General features: G+C 35.7%; 1 protein-coding gene across 1 annotated transcript in view; it reads right to left on the bottom strand.

Moving 5' to 3' along the window:
- Window positions 1-648: 648 nt before the first annotated feature.
- Window positions 649-23932, bottom strand: part of ASCC3 (activating signal cointegrator 1 complex subunit 3) — a 366263-nt gene continuing 342979 nt past the window's right edge. Inside the window, exons 38-42 of the mRNA XM_032408161.1 lie at window positions 9585-9736; window positions 7592-7739; window positions 4066-4275; window positions 1527-1702; window positions 649-1444 (exon numbers count right to left, since the gene is read on the bottom strand). Of these exons, the coding sequence (XP_032264052.1) occupies window positions 1297-1444; window positions 1527-1702; window positions 4066-4275; window positions 7592-7739; window positions 9585-9736 (834 nt within the window). The 3' untranslated portion in view covers window positions 649-1296. The remainder of the gene's footprint in view (window positions 1445-1526; window positions 1703-4065; window positions 4276-7591; window positions 7740-9584; window positions 9737-23932) is intronic.

Genomic DNA, 23932 nt, shown 5'->3' with positions numbered 1-23932 from the left:
GGGGGAGCGGGAGAGGGAGAAGGAGACTCCCTGCTGAGCAGGGAGCCCGATGCGGGACTCGATCCCAGAACTCCAGGATCATGACCTGAGCCACCCAGGCGCCCTTATTATTATTATTTTTCAGCATGGAAAAGGAGTACACAAAAGCAATATATTCCAGTTTATGAAAAACTTTAAAATTCTAGTACTTGAGGTGGTTACATTGGAAAGTATTTTAAAATAATTCATTACAGGACCAGGAACAACTGAAATTACTTTCCAAGGATAGAATTTCATTCCACTAGACTGTATATTATTATATGGACATGGGATTCTAACAACATCATAGTTTGAAAAAAGTATTTTTTGAAATGGAAACTGTATGGACATAGAGACACTTCCTTTATCACAAGTGAAAACCTACCTGTAGGGGTTGAAAATGTTCTGTGTTTGCCTCAGACCTGTCTTGGAAAGCATAAGGATGAGGAGTTGTACTGTGTGGTCTGTCCATGTTACAACACGAATTAGACTGTACTTCTCTCCTTGTGTAAATAAATATATCAGAAAGAGAATGGAAGCGTAGTCTTGAAGTAGAGGTCGTGAAAAGAAGAGAAGAGTAAGGGGGAATAAATGGGAAGGAAGCAGGAGAGAGAATTGAAGCAGATTGTCTTGAAGTGGCACACTCAATATTTTATTTCCACCAGTTACAGTATCTACATTTTCTAAGATCAGGATATACTTTTGTCTTTATCATCACTGGGCTCTGCAATATAATTTTACATCATATATTATTAACATTTTTGACTGTAAGAAATTCTTGAAACTACATGCGATCCAAGTATAAATTTTGCTAACAACCCACATTATGTGCCTCCATACAGATTTCTCTTATGTGTTTTATGCTGCAGGGTTAGAAATCTGTTCCAACAAATCCTAACACTGTCACACCTCAGCGTAGTTTCCCTTAGAAAAAAACAAACCAACATTCCTGTAAACATTACACTGTGAGATGCAAAATTTGATGGGTAATTCCTAAATCTCATCTCAATATACACAAAGGTTCTCCTACATTCGTGTTCATTTCACATACCAAGAAACCCATGAAGACAACACTAAAAAAGGCAACATTTGTGAAAAGGCCACCTCAGCTGGCTTTGTGTCGCTGGAGCCAATCCTGTGGCCGCTGTCGATTTTCTGGGTGTCGTGAGGTCAGAAGTTGATTCCACCAAGGCAGACATCAAGTAATTCGACTTTGTCTAGATGAATGAACAGCCAGACTGCTTAACCACTTCTCTCAAACGGACTGTTCGGGTCAGGTTACTTCACTTTCAGGTCAGTCAAGGCCTCAGAGACCTCCTCGTTGACCTGTGTGGAAATGCTCGCCGGTGTGACGTTGAGATGAATGTCATATTGCTGGTCCAGGCCAAGGTAGCAGTCGCTCATGAGATACAGTGTGTAGATATACCTAAAACATAAAAACAGAACAAAACGTAAAACCACAGACATCTTTAATTCTTTCAGAACTCTGGTGGTGAGATTCTGCTTACCTTCCAGGTAGTTCAGGGGTATAAAAAGAAATGGAAATAACGTGATGATTTCGAACATATCCTACTCTTTTCAAAGCGATAAGTTCTCTCTTGTCCACTTCTCCTAATATCAAAAACCATCCTTCATCTTTTAATTTGGGAAATCGGGGAGTAACTGCGTGGCTGTCTTGCTTTCCCTGTAAACCAGGAAAAAAAAAGATAAACCATTAATAATGTCTAGACTTTCTATGCTCCTTGGTTGTGGTTAAAAGGCTAAGCTGTTTTCCTTGAAGGCCATAAATCTATATGGTTCAGTTTATCTATCTGGGATGTTTTAAATTTTCTGGTTTGGTGTCTTTGATATGCTATCACCTACCATTTTTCAGGACTCTCGAAGCACATTATAGATACTACTTTGTGCCTATAACCACCAGAATATTTGGCTCAGTTAGAACAGAAAGCCCTGAATCTTCATATCAAATTAGTAAATTCTCACATCATTCTTATAAGTGATATTAATACCCCATTTGCAGATGAACGAATTGAGATACAATCATGTTAACCAAATCTTCCAAAGCCTTATTCACAAGAAACTGATACCTAGGGAAAAAAGACAATCAAGACTAGACCATGGAACTCAAGATAATAAGTACTATATAATATAAATACCTTCCCTTGACCCAAGAATAAAACTCACATAAAAAAGCATATATTCTAATATGGCAATATTAAAAAATCCTTTCTTTGAGGAATGGGAAATTGTAAGCCAAGCAATATGTAAAATACATTAATCACCACAATCCAAGAACCTACATCACCATAATGGCAGCACTTGAAGTCTTTACTTTAGATGGATTTTATGAAATCCGAGATTATTTTAGTGATTCTTTAAGACAATGACATTATGGCATAAAATTTACTAATAATGACCTGCTCTCAATCAGACATCATTAAACATTCTAGAGGGAGATGCTATACTTAAGACATTTTAAAAGAGAAGTCTGAGAGCAATGCATTTTTACAGCATTTAGAAAGAAATTGAGAGTTTTTCTAGTATGATTAAATCTAATTTTAAGTAGTAATAGTAAGGTAGAAAAATCTTACTTTTTTCCCCATGATTTTATCTGTATGATTATTACTATTTTTTTTGTAAGCTGGGATAAATTAGATCATATAAAAATGCTCACATTAAAGCCTCTGAAATATCAGAGGCCAATCAGTTCATACTTACACTGACTGATTTTTAGAATTAGAAATTAAATGAGATGAGACCCGAAGGCACAGGGCTAAAAAGATGTAACGACAGAAAGCTCCTGACCATTCTGTGTTTGAAACAGAGTGGGCAGTCCTCATGAACCACAACCTCATTCCTGAGGGCTGATTTTATTTTATTTTATTTATTTTTTAAATTTAAATTCAATTAGCAAACACAGAGTAGTGTATCATTAGTTTTTGGTGTAGGGTTCAATGATTCATTAGTTGTGTATAATACCCAGTGCTCCTCACATCACGTGCCCTCCTTAATCTGAGGGCTTATTTTAGACATGGGAGTGCCACTGACAGCATGGGCCAAAACAGAAGGGGGGGGGAATCGGAGGGGGAGACGAACCATGAGAGACTATGGACTCTGAGAAACAAACAGGGTTCTACAGGGGAGGGGGGTGGGGGGATGGGTTAGCCAGGTGATGGGTATTAAGGAGGGCACGTTCTGCATGGAGCACTGGGTGTTATACGCAAACAATGAATCATGGAACACTACATCAAAAACTAATGATGTAATGTATGGTGATTAACATAATAAAATTTAAAAAAAAGTGTTAAAAAAAAAGACAAATTCTTTATTTCAATTATTATGGTACTAAAAACCAATCTGCCCACATGCGCTATACTAATATTCTTAGAGGGACAAATGTTTAAGTTTCTGTGTCACAGGTAACAGCAAAGACAAGAGTAATTTAAAATGAACATGTGGCCTTTATGAACACTGACAGAAGCGCTGTCGTGTATGTTCCAGCGAAGGAAGCAGGAAGATGTGGCAACCGAGGCACAGGAAAGCTTTAGTGTCTTATTCAAACTCACGGAGCTGAGGGGGAAAGCTTTGCCCTCCTGTGCACCTAGCTACATGTGGTTTCTATGTCTCAAAGTGCCCCTAGGCAGTGCTTCTCTAACCTTAATGACCTTAAAAATCATTTGGGATGCTGGGTACAAGTACAGATCTTGAGATTTCTCCCTCTGAGATTCTGATACAGCCAGTCTGATAAGTAGGGCCAGAGAATCTGTACTCCAAATTCCAGGAAATTCTGCAGGGCTGAGTAGACAGACCATATGAGAACAGTACTCCAGGCAAGATATTATTATGTAAGGTGCATATTCTGGGGCTGAAAAATGGCACATGAGGAGAACTGACTGGTTCCAGAAGACTGACTCTCACCGCTTAAGGCCAGTTGAGAAAGCAGGATTCATGAATGACACGGACACATTAGTAATATAAAAGATATGTGTGGTGGCACATGCCGGGATCTGGTGTGAAGCATTTGAGAATGGAAACCAAACACTATACCTTGTGGAACCCAAAGTGGACTCTCTGCAAGCTGACTTGAAGCACATACTCTTGATCAGCGTGCAATTTGATCCACCTGTTGTCATTTCGTTTGTCTGAAGTCAGAGTTGTGATAGAGAGTTCACCATGTCCCTCCTCTGAGTCATCCCACCAGCCTTTAACACTTAAGCCAACATCTATCACTGGCAAGCGGGATAAGAAATTCCATGCCTGAATAAAAAACAGAAGAAAAGATAGTAAGGAAGGGTTAATGTGAAATGCAGTGATTAAGAAACTACTTTGAAAAAAAATCCACCTCTTTGTTTTGAGATTCATTCTAGATTCAGTGCAGTTATAAGAAATAATACAGAGAGATCCTGTGCACCATTTCCCCAGTTTCCCCAATGGCAGCATTTTTCAAAACTAATGTACAATATTAATACAGGATATTGACACTGACACAATCCACAGTTCTTATTCAGATTTCCCAGGTTTTTTTTGTACTCATTTGTTTGTGGGTAAAAATAGTGCTTTTAATTTTTGTAGTTTACAAAAATTTAGTTTAAAGTCCTTTTAAAAGCCACTAAAAAACTATTAGTCATTTGCTAAACTTGTCACATGACTCCTTCACTATAAATCCCACCTAGATATTGAGTGGCTATTGACTATACTAAACAATAAGTTTAAAAAAAATGTTTGTTTTTGAGCTGGTTTGCTTTAGAGAAGCATCTGGTCTAACATGTATGTGATTTCTAAGGCAGAGAGCATTACTGGGGGATATAAAGACAACTTGAAAAAAAAAACAAACGTTGTGATGCAATTGTTGATGTCACTCAGCATCATTCATTGACTATTTACTGTACAAAATGATTTTTTTGTCCATATTCCAAATTTATTCTGAAAGGAAAACATTTCTATATGTTTATATATCACAAGGAACCCTGTAAGTCTAGGGTCCTTCTAGAAATAAATATGTATTTTTGGCATTATATTGAGAATACCAGTTAAAATGATGCATATTAAGGGGATAGAAAATATTTTACAGATTTTATTCTTGCTCTTTAAATTGAAAGACATTTTGAGAAATCAGTATACATATAGCAAGTGCTCACCTTTATCAAATGAATGAACAAAGGAATTTCTAAGTCTACAGAAAGGATGTAACAAAATAAACTTAATGTTATCACATAACATTGTCACCTTTTCCTAACATTTATAATTATTTAGAATATCACTATCAGTCAAGAAAACTCAATAAATTGGTTTTATCAGTCATCACCTTCTAAGTTAGTTTTTAAAAGTGCATGAATCCTTTAATTTTGTATTTTCTTTTCTTTCTTAACTACATACCATAGATTTCCTTATAGGCTTTGATGTTCTGATTGCTAAGACTTTACTGCTGCCTAGTATACCTAATTGAAATGAAGTAGCCCTGATGAATCAAACTACCCCTTAGGAATTAAAAAAAATGTGAATCTAATGCAAATTTTCAATCCACCTACAATCCTATAACTTGTCTTGTGAATCTGAAATTATGTCTGGAATAGATCTTGAAATAGTCAAGCTATTGGTCTACAGAATGGTCTACACTGTGCTTCAAGGTAACAGCCTATCCCCTGTTAGAACCAATAGTCACTGAGGACAGACGGTATACCACTTGATGTTCTAAGCCTGGCCAGAGTAGAAAAGTGATCAAGGGGATACTTAAACACACAATTTCTGTAAAGCATTTAACTTTGTGAGACAACACAAGTAACATTTACTGCATAAAGCAAGACTTCATGTTTCTTTACTTGTACTATTAAATTAGTTACCAAGAGATGTTTTCAGTTATTAGCAACTCGTTGGGATTTTACTTTACAAGGCTCCCAAAAGTCAGATCTGGTTTTTATATATATGTGTTCTTTTTTGTAGCACTTGATATTATTATTTTTCATCCTTGTTGTGTATACATATATTTGTTCGGTGTGTGTATGTATACATACACACACACATATATATAAAAAAAAACATAAGCTATTTTTAAAGAAACTGCTAAGACATTTCAATACCAGCCAAACATATTTATCTGAGGATTAATCTTCATCTATTGAATCAGGCAAGAGCACTGCCATGCATACAATTATTTAATTAGCAGCCAAATCCTCTGCCAGTCAGCAGCCGTTCCAGGCATACTGATGGGGTAGAAGATGCAAATCTCACAGTCGTACTGCTTTTTCTCATTACTACTGCAATTAGCACTTAAATTGATGCTTTAAACATACTAATTTCTGGAATAATTCAGGATTTGTATGTTACCTGGGATCGCCTCACTGCAGAGCCGACACCAGATTGCTCTGCAAATTGAAGCACTTTTGAGCCAAATAACCATCATCATATCAGACTGAGCCAATTTGCATTTGGTTTTAAAGATAACAGAATGGCAATTTATGCAAATAAATTAAGTAAGTTTACTTCTGAGTTCTCCCTGAACTAATTATAACAATGTTCTAATTTTTCATCACATCTAAAACTTGGCTTGAAATCAGTGTATGTTAGGTTAGAAATCTGTTGTTGCTAACAGAAGCCTTGTTTTGGTTTAAATACATTGTTTTTATTCATAATTTTGATGGTAATTTAGTTAGAAAGATAGGCACTTATTATGACTATTTAAGTTGTTTTTTGTGCCAATTTTGAGTTCAACAGAAATTGAACAATCAGACTTTAATGCCTGTAATACTTATTTCTAAGTTGCTCAAAACTAAGTTCCACTGGAAAAAAAAGAATGATGTGGTTTAGAAGTTTCTTTAATAGCTGCATTTGCAAGTCAATATGTTAATTATGTCATAAATCCTGAATGTTTGACATGTTTAGGGTGAAACTACTTAAGACTTAAAAGTCTATATATGCCAAATATTTCTGGCATCGTTCATTCATATTTTTGGCCTTTCCAAAGACGGTTTGGAGAAATGACCTATGTTGTCTTTTACAACATAGATTTAGCTTTCTATCTAAGTTACATGGTATACAAATAAGAAGTTTACTTAAAGAAATACTTTAGAATCTAGGAACAATAAAGTGATTAAAATAAAAAGGGAGGGTATAAGAATGTAACTGAGAGAACTACATGAAAATCTACCCAACTGAAATTTATACCCAAGTGGGGAATGCAGCCTAGTTAGTGATGGACAAGCTACTGTAGGCCTAGTGATGGACAAGCTACTGTAGGCTGTTAAGCTTCTTTAACAGCATTATACTGAATCAACTTCCAATAATGTCAATGCTACTACTAATTATTGTTACTGTAATTATTTTTAATATTATTATTGGACTCTGTTCTATATTAGGAACTGCATAAAGCAGTTGACATAATAATATCCTGCTTAATTTTCACAAAACTTCATGAGACAAGTATGATGTGTCCATGTTCATAATCACAGTAAATGGCAGACCGAATTTAAACCCAGGTGAATCTGACTCCAAAACCAATGCTTTAAGTTAGAAAACTCTTGGTATAATTTCCCAGACAGAATAAGGAAGCTGTGAAACACAGAAACAATGGCCTGACCTGCTTCATTTTTACAGCTGGTAACTCATTTTCCATCATGGAGCTGAATACATGGTCTTTCCCTCCACAGGCATGGATCAGTTCAGGAAGGCAATCGATGAGGCCATGGCCCCCACCACGTACGCCCTTTATACCTGGGCTCCATTTCCTGAGAAATAATATCAACATTAACCAACTAATTCTTTCATGGCACAAATGAGAATTCCTGATGGTTTCTATTTTAACTGCATTTATTCCTTTACAATATCAGCCTTTATTTTAAAAGATGTTATGAAAGTGCTTTGTGATCTAAACCAAAATAAATGACCAGTTTCTCTTATTGCAGAGTAGATTTGAAGGATCTGAAAGTTTACCTAATGAGGTAAACTTACCTAAGGAGGACAGTTTTTTAAAATTAAGACTGCTATCCAACTTTTTAAAGGCCATTATCATTAAGTTTCAAAATCAGCCAGCATTCTCTAATATATCAATCCAAGGCAGTATGGCTATGATGACGTAAGATGTGTAAATCAAATGTGAGCTCAGTAACTACTTAGGGTTTACAGATAGGGGTGAGTTTCTATAGGAGGGCACTAATGTATACTAGTGCTTCCATGTGGATAAAGCACAGAACTAGAGCCCTGGTATGTCTTTTTAATGGATGCAGGCAAATGTCTCTAATATAATTACCTGAATAAAGTTTTCATTTTTAAGTTGTTGGGAACATACAATTAAAAGTACATTTTGGGAATCTTTGAGATTTATAGCACAATAGTGCCAGAGCCCCAAGAACATAGTCCACCTAAATCTTACCTTCTATTTCCTGTTTATATAGCAAGAAGAAAAATACAATTGAAATCATATAACTATAGTGCTTCTCAGGGTGACAGCAAAGAACTGGATCAAATCTCCTAGACCCCAAGCAGCTTTCCAAAACAGATCTGCGTGCTGTGTTGCAACAGTACCCTTACGTACCTACTTTACTGTTGAAACCCAACTCCCATAACTTTTAGAACCATATTGGAAGGGTTCCTGAAACTGAACTGCAGCCATGAGGTGTCTGCTTTTCCCCTCATGCCACCTGCTGCTGGTATGGCTCACTCTCTGAACGTGCCTTCTAGTTTCCAGGACATCCCACGGTGGGGACTCACTCAAGCACCATGGAAATGACTGCCTTGGAACCCAGTACACTTGAGTCCAACTGAGGGACTTTCTGAGGAGACCCTCGTGTGTGTGTGAAGTTCTGGTTGGCATCTGTAACTAGATGCCTCAAATGAGTGCACCCCTTAGTCTAGCTGACAAGAGGAAGTGGGTACATGATGGCAACCTGTTCTGTTTGTCTACATGACTGTGAACCAACATTGTAGCTGCAAAGCGTCTCTCAAGTGAAGTGAAACACTGGTGTGAAACCAACACTTTCATCTAGACACTGCCAACCTTACTTGTAATATGTACTGTTCTTTTCCTTGCTAAAATATTTGCGGATATGTACACAGGACCTACAGGTTAAATAATCTGATGATAATATAAACCCTTCTTTTTAGTACGGGTTCTATCTCGAGCTGCTAGTATATGTAACTACCCAGTTTTGGACATTTTGTAGATTTTGTACAATTTACCTTTGACTACGGATTTCAGATCCCTCAAATCTACTCTGCAATAAGAGAAACTGGTCATTTATTTTGGTTACATCACAAAGCATTTTCATAACATATTTTAAAATAAAGGCTGATATTGTAAAGGAATAAATGCAGTTAAAATAGAAATGTATGTAATGTTGCAAATAGAAAACAAGAGAAGGTTAAAATGAATTGTGATTGAGCTTGTGGTAGATGATCAAATTCCAACTGAGACCCTTATATCACAGGCCATGTCTCCCTCTGGGAAACAGGCATTTTCACTGTAAAGAATCAATATCGTAGGCACAACATGAAATTCAAGTGACAACACAGGTAAAGAATATATTATTTTTGAAATTAAAAAAGCCAATTACTTTGAAAATTACAACTATTACCTGAAAACGTGAAGATGGTGGTGTTCTATGTTTGGTACTGAAAGAAGAGAAGAGTCCTTTAACCACCGACCCTGGATCACCATCTGAACCAGATTGGTGATATTCAGGGCAGTCACCAGCCAGCCCTGGTTTGCAGCCACATCCAGCATTGCCTGAGCAGGGAAAAAAAAATGCACGTATTATAAGAATACCATGGCACTTCCCTTCTCCATTGGGGATCTCATGTTAACCTTAACAGAAAACAAACAAACATAAAATAAGCATTATACCTCTAAATTACTACAATCAAAATGAAAACCAGAAAGCAAACCACAGTTGGATTGGAAGGACCGAACTAAAACTCCCAATAGCATTTGTTACACATTACTTCCTATAAAGTGCCAAATATTTAGCTTTTTTTAGGGTAGCAAATATAGCCAGGTTATAATGGAAACCAGTAATAAAACAAAGAGAAAAACGCAGCGTATTTTACAAACAAATACCTATATAATTCACTGTATCAAAAGCATTAGAAGCTGCATCTGAAGAGTGAATCTCAGGAGGTCTTTTCCAAATTTAATATCAACAATGGTAAGGCAATAGGTTTTCTTGCCAAAAATTTATTTCCCCCCAAAAGCAGGCTGAAGATAGAGCCCTGGTTTTCAATAAACATACTACACTACATACTTAAAAATGGGGCAACCGCCAGTTGTCCAAGTGGAATGATGAGAAGCTATTCATATTAGTCTATACATTTAATCTAATGTTTTATGGACAAACAAACGGCTGCATTTGCTTAAGGCAAAACTAAACAGTGAAATCTTATTTAAACAAAGGAGAAGTTTACACAGGCAAAGCTATTTCAATTAAATTAGATTCTGGAGAATGCTGACTTAAAGACACATAAGTTAATATCATGATCTGAGGCAGCTACTTTATACAGTTTGAGGAGTGTACTGTCTTGTTTTGGGGAAATGAAGAGATGAAGAGAAATGAGATATACCTAGTAAGTGCTGAAAATGACAGTATAATGGCAAACAGCTCATCACCAACAAAATATTTATAAAATGTTGTATAAATCTATTAGAACATTTTTGAAAATAATTTTTAAGGCATATTATGCTGGCAAAATTAATTTGTCATACTACTTAGTACGGCGGAGGTGGACACATTTTCCTTCTAAGTTTTGAATTTCCTATTCTGTGTCCTCTCATTTAACAAAAAGTAAAATTGTTTAAAAAACATCTGGCCCAACTAATCTGTTGTCTTTTTATATACAGTAGAGGGAAATGGATCAACATTTCTGGCTATCATGATTAATGTGATAAAATGGTCAAACTGGGTTTTAGCACCCATGAGTCTACCATATATGATAAAGCCTCATACTGGAATAATAGATATATTTATATGTGTGCATATCAATGTGTATACATGTATGAATGTACATGTTTATCAATCTAGGGAAAATCCGCTTCCATTCTTCCCATTTCTCTGTAGAGCTGATTAAAATGCTTTGCCTTTCTTTGAAGTATATGAGACAAAAAGATCATGATAAAAAAAAAGCATTAGTTCATAAGTCACAACTCTTGAGTTCTGTAAGGCAAGAGAAAAGAAAAAAGAAATGAATAATCATATCTAATGCAGTATCATGATAGTGTTAGAAGTTGTAATGTGGGGTAACTATGGCGATTTTACTTGTGATTTTACATTATAACTTGACTGGAAATAAATTCCAGACCAAAAGCTCACATACAAGAAGAGCGGGATGGATGGACCATATGTTTTTAACTTTGAAGTTTTCATGATGAAGTTGAAAGATTTCATAAAATTTATGAGCGTTCCCCACAATTTTTCATTGTATGATCCAGATGTGAAAATGTAAAAAATCATACAAAGTGATTGCTTACATGAAGTAAATGAAAAGCCATGTCATGAATTGAAAACTATTATTTGTCTTGTTTTAATTTAGAGAAAAGCAGGTAGAGAGACCAAGAATCTGGGAGGAAAAAAGGTTTTGCAACTACCCAAATGTGGTGAATGAAATGTTGCTCTCTGCTCAATCACTCCCTTGTCGGGTCTGTTTTCTCTGCTCCACACCCCCATTCCCCCCATCACTGTCTTAGTGCAGACCTTCAACAACTCTCACCTGGAATAATACAACTAACCCTTTATTTTCATTCTCACCTAATTTTTCTTCAATCCATAGTTTATATGGTTACCAAAGTAAATTATCAGAGAGGTGACACGGATCATGTCATTTGTCTGCTCAAATTTCTTCAATGGCTTCGCACCATGTAGAGGACAAAGCTAGCACTTCTCTGCACAACAGTTTTGTTCTGTGATCTAGCTGGTCCTAGCTTTTCACTCTGGCCCCTTCCTCCCTGCACACTTAATATAGCAACACTAAATTACTGCCATTTCTCCACATTTGCCCTTGCTCCTTATGTTCTCTTTTTGCAAATTCTGCTTTACCTGTTTACCTGGGAAATTCCCATTCATCCTTCATGTCTAGCTCAAATGCTACTTCTTACTGTGAAGGCTCCCTGATTCTTCCAGATGGACTGCAGACATTTCTTTCTTTTCCTGTGAGTCTGCTGCTCTTGACACATGCCACCATTATCCTATTGTCATTCTCTGTTTACACATGTACCCTCTAAACTATAGATTTCTTGATGGCAAGAATCTGAAATAGTCTGTTAACTCTAGCCCAGTGCCCTCAAGAAATATTTGTTTTCTGAGGAATACTGGTAAAAACCCAATTACAATGATGATAACAACATCCTGCCTAAGTTATTGCATACTTGCCGAAGAAAAAAATTCCAAGCTTTTAGTGTCAAACGGACATAGATTTGAGTCCTAATTTTGTCCCACTTACTATGTGAATCTGGGGAAATCTCTTAACCCTACTCTGCTAGACTTGTCATTTATAAAAGGGGTATTAAACCTCCTTATAGGGATGCTATGAGGGTACAATGTACTGCCTGGAACATAGTAAATCTTAAACAAACAAGTGCCTATTTCTAAAGTTTTTCTATGATATGATGAAAAGGACACCCTAAAATAGTCCATTCTTTCTAACAGGGATTTCCTTTGGGCCTTTTGGTGTTGATTTCTGCACTTAGTAGTATAGGGCTTTGAAGGGCAGCGCATGCAAGGTCAAGAGCAGGTGCATGGAATGGGCAAAACAGTTCCTCAGGAGGGGTGTCCAAATACAAAAGAGCCAGGGGAAAAGGCTAACGGCCGTCCCTGTGGTTCAGACCAAACTGGAGGATGTGGGCTTGGATCTCAGTGTGAGTGGGCAAGCCAGTGTTACTGTTCAGAGGTACATACCTAAAGAAGCTAAGGCCAGGGGATGGTCCAGGTAAATGGACTTGAGGGTCCTAATAGCCTGTACTGACATACCTCTGCATGACTGAGCCTAGGATGGATTCCCTGTGTCTCACTGTCTTTTATAGCAGTCTTCCTCAGAGATAAAGGCTAATAAGCATCTGCTCCTCCCCAGAGTGGGGCTGACTTTGGTAGCAGCTGGAGATCATGGCTCAGTTCCCCAACTCACCTCAAAGTCCCTTACAGAGATCTAATGCTCAACAACAAAGTTGGTTTTTAGTACACTGAGGAGATAGAACTCTGGACATTCTTTACCAGCTTAGCATTAACATTAGGCAAATGCTTAATTCCCCTTTACCTCACATCCATTTTCTACTTGGCATGCTACTTACAGGGCAAAACTAGGATGATTCTAAGTATTGGGAAAAATGGATGGGCACTGACTGTGTATGAAACTTTCTCCTACTAAGTGGGCATGAACTTCAATTGATTGATGATTGAGAATTCTTTGCCATTTCCAGCTGTGACAAAATGGAAATATAATTTCTAGCACTGTATTCATTTATAAAATTATGCTACAATTAAAACCTTATCATAATTAATAGAAACTGTGGAGCTGTCATTTGTTTATAGGAGAGCAGGTGATGAGCTTTGTTTTTAACACATTTTAACTGATCACTAGGAAGCCAGGTGAGAAGTCCAGGTAAGAACTCAAGAACTTCTGAAGTACCTGGCTTTATGCCAAGGTAAAACCACCACCACCACAAACTACAAAAATCAACCCCACCCCTCACTCCTAAAATAATAAAAAAATTAGAGTTTAGAAAATGGATGCTTTCTGGAAAAATTTTTTAGGCTCTAGGAGTCCTGGAGCCAAAGGCATGCTCTGTGACTTGAAACCAACTCATGTCCTGAACATTTATTTTGAATCAATTTCAAGAATTCCCTAAGCATATCAGGCTTGGTCTTAGCATTTAAATTCAACCACATTTTCATGGTGGCATTACTGCTTCTGCAAAGGACAGATTTATCAAATCTAGAGCTATTTTCTTGTCTTCTGCGACTATAGACTATACTTAAAAATAGAAGCTTGACAACATATCTCTGTAAATATTATGGCAAATAAAATTTCATTCAATTATTAAAAGTTCCAAACAGTGAATTATATAGTTAAAGTCAAGCTATATAGACAGTATGCATATATGGTGTGAGTAAAATATTTGTATAATAGTGCACAGACTATAATACACTTTCGTATTAAATAGCTCACCTTTAATCCATAACAATACCAAGTATGAGGCAGGCATTAGTACCGTCCTCCTTTCACAGATGGAGAAATGGAAGCTCACAGGTGTTCAGTGGTATGTAATCACACCAGTCACAAGTGAAATTAAGACTTGATCTTGGTTTTCCAATCAATTACCTGTGTTCATTACACAATATTCCATTACCTTTGAATGACTTACATTGACCTTGGCCTGTTTTTTTAAATTAAATTAAAAAATTTTTTTTTTTTTTATTTTAAGTAGGCTCCACACCCAATGTAGGGTTTGAACTCACGACCCTGAGATTCGGAGTCACGTACTCTACCGACTGAGCCAGCGAGGCGCCCCTACCCTGTCTTACTTATTTCAAGAAGGATTTAAAGTGGTTTACGTCTAACCTTTTTCCCCTACATAACAGAAAAATACAAATTCCAGACAAAATAATTAGGTGTTTAATCAATTACTGTCTCTGTAAGAATTTTATCAATACAATTCTCAAAAACTTTAAAATTTTTAAATAAATTTGAATCCATCATTTGGTTATAAGTACATCTTAATATTTGATAGGCAGGCATTACATATCTTTTGGAATCCAACTGAATTCTGGATTTAAACAATTCAAGGGTAATATAGGAACTTTGAGTACTGTGACTGAATTAAAGTCAACTGCGTTGGAAGGAAACAGAACTGCTGACCACCAAAAGAAAAACTATCATTTGATATACATCAAGAGGTATTAAGAGGCAGATAATACAAAGAAGCTCTAAGGACCATTTTAAAAAAATTTCTAAATTTAGTTTGAAAAGTCTGTGAATTAGTCCTCAGTGTCATCAAGGCTCTGTGGCTTGGCGTGGGACAGATGAGGCACCAGCTCCTCTACCCACAGCCCCCTTAGCATTCTGACTTATTCCCTCTCCTCTTCCTCCCTTTATCCTTTCCTCTCTTTAAGGAACTTTTTCTCTTTTTCCTCACATCGCCTGCTAGTCATCCTTGTGTATCTATTGGTGGCATAGGGATTGCAACAACCACATGAAAATAAGATCATGACAAAGGCTGAAATGGCTAGATAATGTTGCTACTTCTGTTCAAATTAGATGACATAAAGATAATACACTGACAGAGTTTAAGATTTATTTAGTCTAGTATGAGAGAAAAAGATTTTCATTAATTTAGAGAAGTCAAGTGACTACTTATGGAATGTCATGAGAATGCAAAATACTACGGGAAGATCATCAGAAACAATGGAAGTCTGTGAAACTCACAGCCAAGAGGAGTCTAAGGACATGACAACTAAATGTGATGTGGTATCTTGAATGGGATCCTAGAAAAGGAAAAGGACATTAAGTACACTAAAGAATTCTAAGTATGGACTTTTGTTAATAATAATGTATCAATATTGGTTCATTAATTGTGACAAATGTACTTTATTAATGTAAGATGCTAATAATAATACAAATGTACTTTATTAATGTAAGATGCTAATAATACAGGAAAACCAGGTGTGGGATGAGTAGGCCCTCTCTGAACTATCTTTGCAACTTTTCTGTAAATCTAAGACTGTTCTAAAATATAAGTTTTATTCAAAAAAAACTATGGAAATTCATCCAAAGCAGCTTGTTAAAATATTAGTTGTTAGACATCTGCTAGCAAATGCACTATGGGGGGTGCCTGGGTGGCTCAGTCGTTAAGCTTCTGCCTTCGGCTCAGGTCATGGTCCCAGGGTCCTGGGATCGAGCCCCGCATCAAGGCTCCCTGCTCAGCGGGAAGCCTGCTTCTCCCTCTCCCACTCCCCCTGCTTGTGGTCTCTCTCTCTGTCAAAAAATAAATAAAATCTTAAAAAAAAAAGAAAAAGAAAATGCACTATGTAGTTCAAGGGCTCCCAGAAGTTTTACAATGATGGGAAAACCTGAAAAAAAAAAGCTTTCTTGACAGAAAGGCATACTCCTTTAAAGGCTCAGGTCAGTTGCAAGTAATGATACAGTATTTTATCAATAATTAAAATGCTATAAGTACATTTATAAGACTCTTTTTCAATAGCAACAGTTGTTCACTGTAACTTTCTCCTGAACTTTTACCCCCAGAAGGTTAGCATTCAGGAAGCTCAGCTGCTGTCTAACAAACTTAATTAATCAAAAAGTCATTTCCGAGCTGTAACTATGAGTAAAAGCGCTTCAAGTGTGCTAGCAAGCCTACAAGTTAATCAAAATGCTAATGCAGTACAAATTAAAGTTGTGATTAACATTTCACAGTAGCTGCTTAAGTGAGTTGATCACACAAATGGGTTAAGCATTACTCATTTCCTATAGCCCCAACCGGGAAAAGGGTTGTTATGTGGGTATGAGGAGAGGAGCTGGGGGTAGAAGGATCCTTCATAATAGCATCACATCATCAATAAACCATCACCAAATTCTCATACAAAAGCTTTCAGGTAGAGTCACCCAGGGGGAAATAGCCTTCCAAATTATATTATAGTCCTTGAAGGGAGATTGCCTATAAATCCACAAGAATAAGTAAAGGTGTTTAATACCTCAAAATCCACACATTTGTGTTAGTTTTGGAAATGCTACATGCATTAGCTCTGTGTTGCTTCTTGGAGGTGGGGGTGGGGAATGGTACCTTGTTTTGAGTGTTGTTTCCTGTGTCCTACTGAGGAATTAAAATGTACCTTTGATACATGCAAAAATAACTACTAACTGGATAATGATTCTATTTTTATTAAGTTTTTATTTTAATTTCAGTATGGTTAACATGTGGTGTTATATTAGTTTCAGATGTACAATAGAGTGATTCTACTGGATGGTAATTCTGCACCATAGTGTGGATCTTTGCATTTGGAAGAATAATCATTCAGGATGAAGTTCCTTTAGAATTATTTGCTTTTAAATAGTCATCCATTAATAAAACTTCATCAGGCTTCCATGGCAAGATCTGAGCTCCTGGCAGTCTTGCCAGGAAAGCAGCCTGAATTAGACTTTCCTGTCTCTATGAATTTGATAAGGTCACACTAATGTTTACAATGAACAGACTACATTTGTTGGTAGGCAATACAGATTTGGCAGATAATCTCAAAAACATTGTGAGAATCCACACATAATAAATCTCCCTTTTCAATCCTCTCCTAATAAAGAACTAGAAAGGAAAAAGTGAAATATTTATTCATTCTATTCACCATGATATACTGAAATGTACTACATGCCAAGAATTATGTCCAAGTCGCCTTGTCAGTGACATTATAGTTATTGATATGGTTCTAGCCTACTTTGGATGATGCAAAATCCTCCAAATAATATGCTCATAGGATTAATATTCCTTGAAACATATCCATAAAACAGATATATTTAAAACTCGATAGTGTAATTTTCATTTTAGGATCCTTCAAACACTTGAGTTGCAGCAATTAACTATTTTTTTTAACTTCTTTAGATTATAGATTGCTAAATATGTATAATCCAATTTTGGAAGTCTAGAAATTATTTACTTATAATCCACCCATCTTTTTCTCCAAATGATCTGAAGCAGCTTTTTGAAGTCTATTGTGCTGTACTGTTCACTTAAAGATAATCTTTTCATTTGGTCTAATTATAAGCATTTAAAAGTGTGAAAAGATTCTAAGAATATACAGAAGATTTTATCTGCCATTTGCTATATCAAAACATTTCTTACAAGTATTGGATTAAGGATTTGACCAAGTACTTCTTTTGTTAAGCTTAGCAATACCTGGCCTACTTTCTCTGCTAACTGTATTTGACTCTATGATTCTAAAACTTGTTCACTTAATTGACACTGACATTCTTTAATACATTGAAAAGCCACTGAGCATGTGCTTACTGCACCCTTAGGTAAATACTCCTCAAAGGTTACATTAGTCTTGCTCCATGGCAGTTTTATCTGCTGGCATCATCAAATATTTCTATGCTTTTTAATCTACTACAAATAGAAATCATTTGTTAATGGAAATATAGACCCAGCCATAGTCATAGTATTTCTCAGTTAAAAGAATTAAGTCAATGAAAAATATTGTTATCATTACATCATCTTTTCCCTTATCCTATTCTTTCCTGTTCTCAGACTCGAACACGTGCATACATATATATCTTAAATTTATTGATTCAAATCTCTTAAAAATAGATTGAAAATGCAGTATGTTTTCAGAGTAGCTGTGGGTTACAGAAAAAATAAAATACTGATTATTTGAAATGTAATGAATGCACTTTAAGTTTATCAGAAATGGTTTACAAAGATGTCAAATTATTGTTTTGAAGTTTGGGCTAAACAACAGTTTCACCAATAAACTTTTAGAGATTTGTTTTTGCAAAATTAAGAAGGTTCTCTGACTGGAGAGAAGTATAAACACCTATTCAATTCATATATTTCCTCCCCTTTATTTTTGACTAGCACAATTTATGACAATTGATAAAGCCCTATTAGAACATGTTAGATGGTAACTAGACTATTGTGGTGATCATTTTGCAATGTATACAAATGTCAAATCACTGTTTTGTACATCTGAAACTAATATAATACTGTATGTCAATTATATCACGATTAAGAAAAAAATTCTCCCTGCCTTGGTACTAAAAAGACCCGAAAGAACAAAAGCATGTTAACATTAATTTGAGTGGCATATGAGCTACATATTATCTCCTGTATGCAAGAGAAGAAAGGCTGAAAACAGTAGTTCCAAAAGACCTGGGCATTAAGGAAAATAATGCAAAATGGCAGCTCCTATATTTGAGTTAGATGCAAGAATTTATAAAACAATGGAAACTTACCTGCCAGAACATAGCTTTTAGGCACTGAATCACCTAGATTACTATCGAAGCAGGTCCCCTGGCTTACCTTTGCCTACTTCCACTAGGACAATGGAACATGATTCAATCTATATAAACATGTGCCTTGCTTGGTATACAGAATATACACAATATAGAACTTTAGAGTCTTCTTCAATAGTCTGCTATTTTTGGGGTGTTGGTAGTTCTATAGCTTGGGGAAAGGAATCGCTGAGATTGTCTATCGCTGCTAGAAGTTTGAAATTTTTCAAAAAGAACTGGTGTGATGGACAAAGGCTGCTTTCAGGGGAGCCCCATTAGTTGGTGGTGATTAACCAGTGAAAGAAGCCAAGAACCTAACCTAAGCAGTGTAGGCCAACTTTGAAGAATGAAATAGAAACATAAAATGTGTGTATGTGTGTTTTAATAGTATATCTATGCATAGGTTGTTCTAGTATGCGTATACTACATTACAGGGATATTTTATAATTATGATGGCATTTCTCTTTCCCTTGACAGTTGTATCAATAATCTGATCTTTCTTCCATTATTTCCAATTTTTGTAGTTTTAGGGGAGAATGTGGGGAAGTAAATGGTTAATTCATTGGTGTATCTAGAATAATATAAAAACCTTGAGAAAGAACATAAGCAGTTGATATAAAAAAGGCAAACAGGCTACCTACTGGACACTGTAGAGTGATATAATGAAGCAATTACAAATATCAGCAATATTAATAAGTTGCTCTTAGAAACTGGTTAAAGTAACTACAGATTGTTGAAGGGAACTAGAGTAAATAAGTGGAGGTGATTTGAGTATACATGAACAGGGAGTGATGAATTAAAAATATTATTCATAGTCTAGTGGGAATTCTTGGTTTTAAAAAAGTAGAAATTCCTATGAAGTTCTCATATTTTAAAACAAATTCTTACTAGACCATGAGTACAATTTTTAAATCCACCCTTATAGGACAAAGGGAATCTGATGAGATATACCTTTATTACATATACCAACCTATGCTGAAAACTGTTTTTTGATGTGATCTTGGGAAAATTACTTAGTGTTCATCTGTAAAATGAGGATAATTGTATTACTTCATTAGATTATTATAACAAATGCAACGTAAAGCAAGTAGAACAGAGCCTGGTACAAAGAAAAGTTCTCAAAAACTGTTCAGCACTATCATTGTTAATGATGGTCTGTCTTATGGGCCATCATTATATAGTGATTTTTTGGTGTGGGGAGCAGGGATAGTGCACAATTCTCCAAATAATTCTGGTCAAATTTGGTATTTATATACATTAACTCCAATTTAAATTTGGAAGCAAAGGTCTCCAGATACCTTTCTAATCAACCTACAGTCACATTTCTGTGTATGTTCTTCTTTCATAGGATAATAGAATCATCTTATAGTCTTTAAAGGCACTGATGCTAAAGTCTTTTAAAATAAATATTAAAATACACACAGCTATTTTGATCTATTAAATTTAGGCTGCAGCAGCATTAGCTGACAGGTCAATCTATTTTCTACCACGTCTGAAAGAAACTTTCCTAAATAGCCCAGCAACCTGAATGCAGAATTGTACTTCGAAGTACACAGCCCTCTGGTTCTCAGTTCAGAGTCAGCTCCTCCAGCCCTGGTTTCCCTTTTTCCATGAAACACCTGAAAGCATTCAATTACTGGGAAGTTTTGCAATAAATACCAAAGAGGAGGTAGTGGGAGTGACTAAGATATAAACCTGTACCCTTATACTATTTGGCTCAATATTTTACTCAGATAGTTTTCATTTAAATGAAGATGATTTTAAAGATTTTATTTTTAAGTAAAAAGGAAGATGATTTTAATGTAAAAACTTACAGCACTTCTTAGAAAAGATCAGAGATAACAGATCAGGATTTAAAATCCTTGTATTTCCACTGGTTTCAGTATGGACTGCCTTGACAAATCACCTTTAACAAAGTTATTTAACTTCTCTGAGCATCAATGTCTTTGTCTCTTGATAAAAAAGCAGCAGAGAGCTAATCAAAACACCAGACACCAGTGGTTCTGGCTTTGCTGTCAAATTTGGAAAATTTTGTCAAGTCAGTTTAATTTTTGATACTTCTTATTTGTAACCTTCTCATAAAAGCTAAAAAACATAAAGTTTTCCTTTGGTACATCCAGCAGAGAAAGTATGTCCTTTCACTTACAGCATTTTACAAACATATATTATAGTTAACAGGATCAAGAAGAGGATTTCAAAGGCGAATGGCAAGAATAATCAATTCTGTGATTACTCAATTTATAAATTAGAACATTTTAAGCAGATTTTTAAAACTGAGATATGCACAGTAATTTTTACTTTTATTTTTGTTCAGCGGGATGGAAATGGAAATACTAGTAATAGTAACATATTAAAAGGAACCATTACAAAAATACCCCAAACCAAAAAAATGACTCAAATGATCTAGATATATAATTTCAATGGGTACAAGTAGGGAGGGCAGGCTGTTTGGTACATTCTGACTTCAAGCAGGGAAGTAGGACTACGCAACTATGTTTTTCTTTTGTGAAAGATCCCCTAGGACATGGGTAGTCAAGAGTTTTCATAATCTAAATGATATAAAAGGTATGTTTCTATAAAATAAAGAGCATAAAAAAGCTTTAGAGTAAATGACTATGATAAAGCAAGGAAAGAAAAGAACTACTAAGAATGAGAATACTAAAATAGGCCTATTTCCTTGAGTCCTCAAATCATTGTTTAATTTATAAACATTAACTAATGCCCTATTCTTGTAAGGTGTTATTTTTACTCAGACTTGAGGGGTTAAGTGACTTGCCTAGCATCTTATACTAAAACAAGAGCAGAACTGGATTTATGGTAAGAGCTGGTAGCACTGAGTCCCACACATAGACCCAAGGTCAGGCTCATGTCCCACGAGGGTAGTAGTATAATTTTCAATCAGCCAGCAGGGCTGCAGCTTGGAAAACTGCTTGAACCAATACTTTTTAAGGCCAACAATATCCACGTTACCAAATGAGAAAAATAGGGTACAATAATAAAATTGTCAATCAGCCACAGAAAATTTTACCAACTCTTGATTTTCTCCCCAAAATCTCCACTGGCAACCCTAATATTCTTTTCTCTTCCTGGCTTGCCTACTTTTATTACAATCTTACAAATTGCAGGAGTGAGAGGATTTAGGATAAATCTAAAGTTTTTTACCAGGTGGCTTCTGAAAAGCCAACTCAACATTTAAGATGATCATAACTAATAATTTATAATAAAGAAAATTCCACCACAATGACTATAGGGGAGTCATTAAATAAACTATGACCTTCACATGAAGGAATATAGTGCAGCCATTAGAAATCATGTTGAGAAGAACATTTAGTGTTAAAGAATATTTAATGTTATAAATTATTAGGTTAAAAAGTTTATAAAACAGCATGATAAAAATCTGCAAAAGAAAAAAGTGAGAGAGCACGTATGTATATGCATAAATGTACAAAGAAAAAGAGCTGTCGAGCTTCCATGGACAAAAAAAACAAAACACAACTATTGTACTCTAGCTAGTAAACTTGGTTTTTGTAGGAAAAAGGGTTAGTAATTCTAAAATGACATCAGGAGTATGCTAGAATTGAGGAAATAGTAAATATGTTTTGAATAATAAGAGCCAGGTTTTTCACAGGTGGAGAAAGGACTTATAAATTTAAAAAGAAGAGTGAAATGAACCTTTTGGTACTGGATTGGAATTGGAGGTATTGGAAATGAACTCATGGTTTTGTAAATACAAATGTTTTCACACACATATACATATACACAGAGATAAGTAGATATGCAAATGGGTAGAGATGTCTGTCTGCATACTTCTATTTCCTAGCTTTGTCCAGTGGGTAGGTCTAGAGGCAAAGATACCCAGATAGTGCTGGAGTCAATAAGCCTCCAGATTTTAGTCTCTAAACTATTCTCTAATAAAAAGAACCAGGGCTCTTTGGAAACATGGCTGATTCCAGTGCTAGCGCAGGCAGAGGTACAAGATGGAAGACTGCAAGGTGATGTTAAAATAATAATGTGTACATGTCAAAGGGATAGAGGAACCAGTGTGAGAGGCCCCAGTGGTTGATGCTGAGACAATCTGTGCAGCAAAATAAATAATGATAGCAATGGATTTTACCCAATAGAATAAAACAAAAACTCACGAGTCTATACTTATATAAATAAATAAGTGAATAAAATATAAGTAAATAGAGAAGAACAAGTTCTTCCTTCCAGTAGAATTCCAGGGAAAATGGAAACAGAAAATCAGAATAGTAATAATTGCTTCAGGCAAAATTCACCAATGGACTCTTGAAAATAATGTGGCAAAGTATGATAAGAAACAGGATATTTGCATAATCTCAAATCTCAAAGCATCTCCCCACAAAATACATATTAATTTCAAAAGGCAAAGAAGTAACTACAGTGGAGTAGTGTAACTACAGTGAATATATATATATATATTCCATCCAATTACGAGGAAACATTAGGCAAATCCAAACTGAGGGACAGTTCTATAAAATAACTGGTCAGTACTCTTCAAAAGTGCCAAGATCATGAAAGTCAAGGAGACTAAGAGAAGTGACTACTAAATGCAATGTGGGTTTCTTCAAAAAGCAGGAAAGAATTTCCAATGGGCAAAAGACAGTAACTTCAACAAACGGTGTTGGGAAACATTGAGAGCAATATGCAAAGGAATGAAACTTGACCACTTTCTTAAACCATACAAACAAATAAATTCAAAAGGGATTCAAGACTTAAATGTAAAACCTGAAACCATAAAAATCCTAGAGGAGAGCACAGGCAGTAACTTCTCTGACATCAACCATAGTAACTTTTTTCTAGATAGGTTCCCTAAGGCAAGGAAAACAAAAGAAAAATAAACTATTGGGACTACTTCAAAATAAAAAGCTTCTGTACAGTGAAGGAACCAATCAATAAATCTAAAAAGCAATCTACAGAATGGGAGAAGATATTTGCAAGTGACATA

Source organism: Phoca vitulina, unplaced genomic scaffold (assembly GCF_004348235.1).
Source record: "Phoca vitulina isolate PV1807 unplaced genomic scaffold, GSC_HSeal_1.0 scaffold9, whole genome shotgun sequence".
Taxonomy (NCBI): Eukaryota; Metazoa; Chordata; class Mammalia; order Carnivora; family Phocidae; genus Phoca; species Phoca vitulina.
Note: the sequence above shows the minus strand (reverse complement) of the source record. Positions and strands in the feature narration are given on the sequence as shown.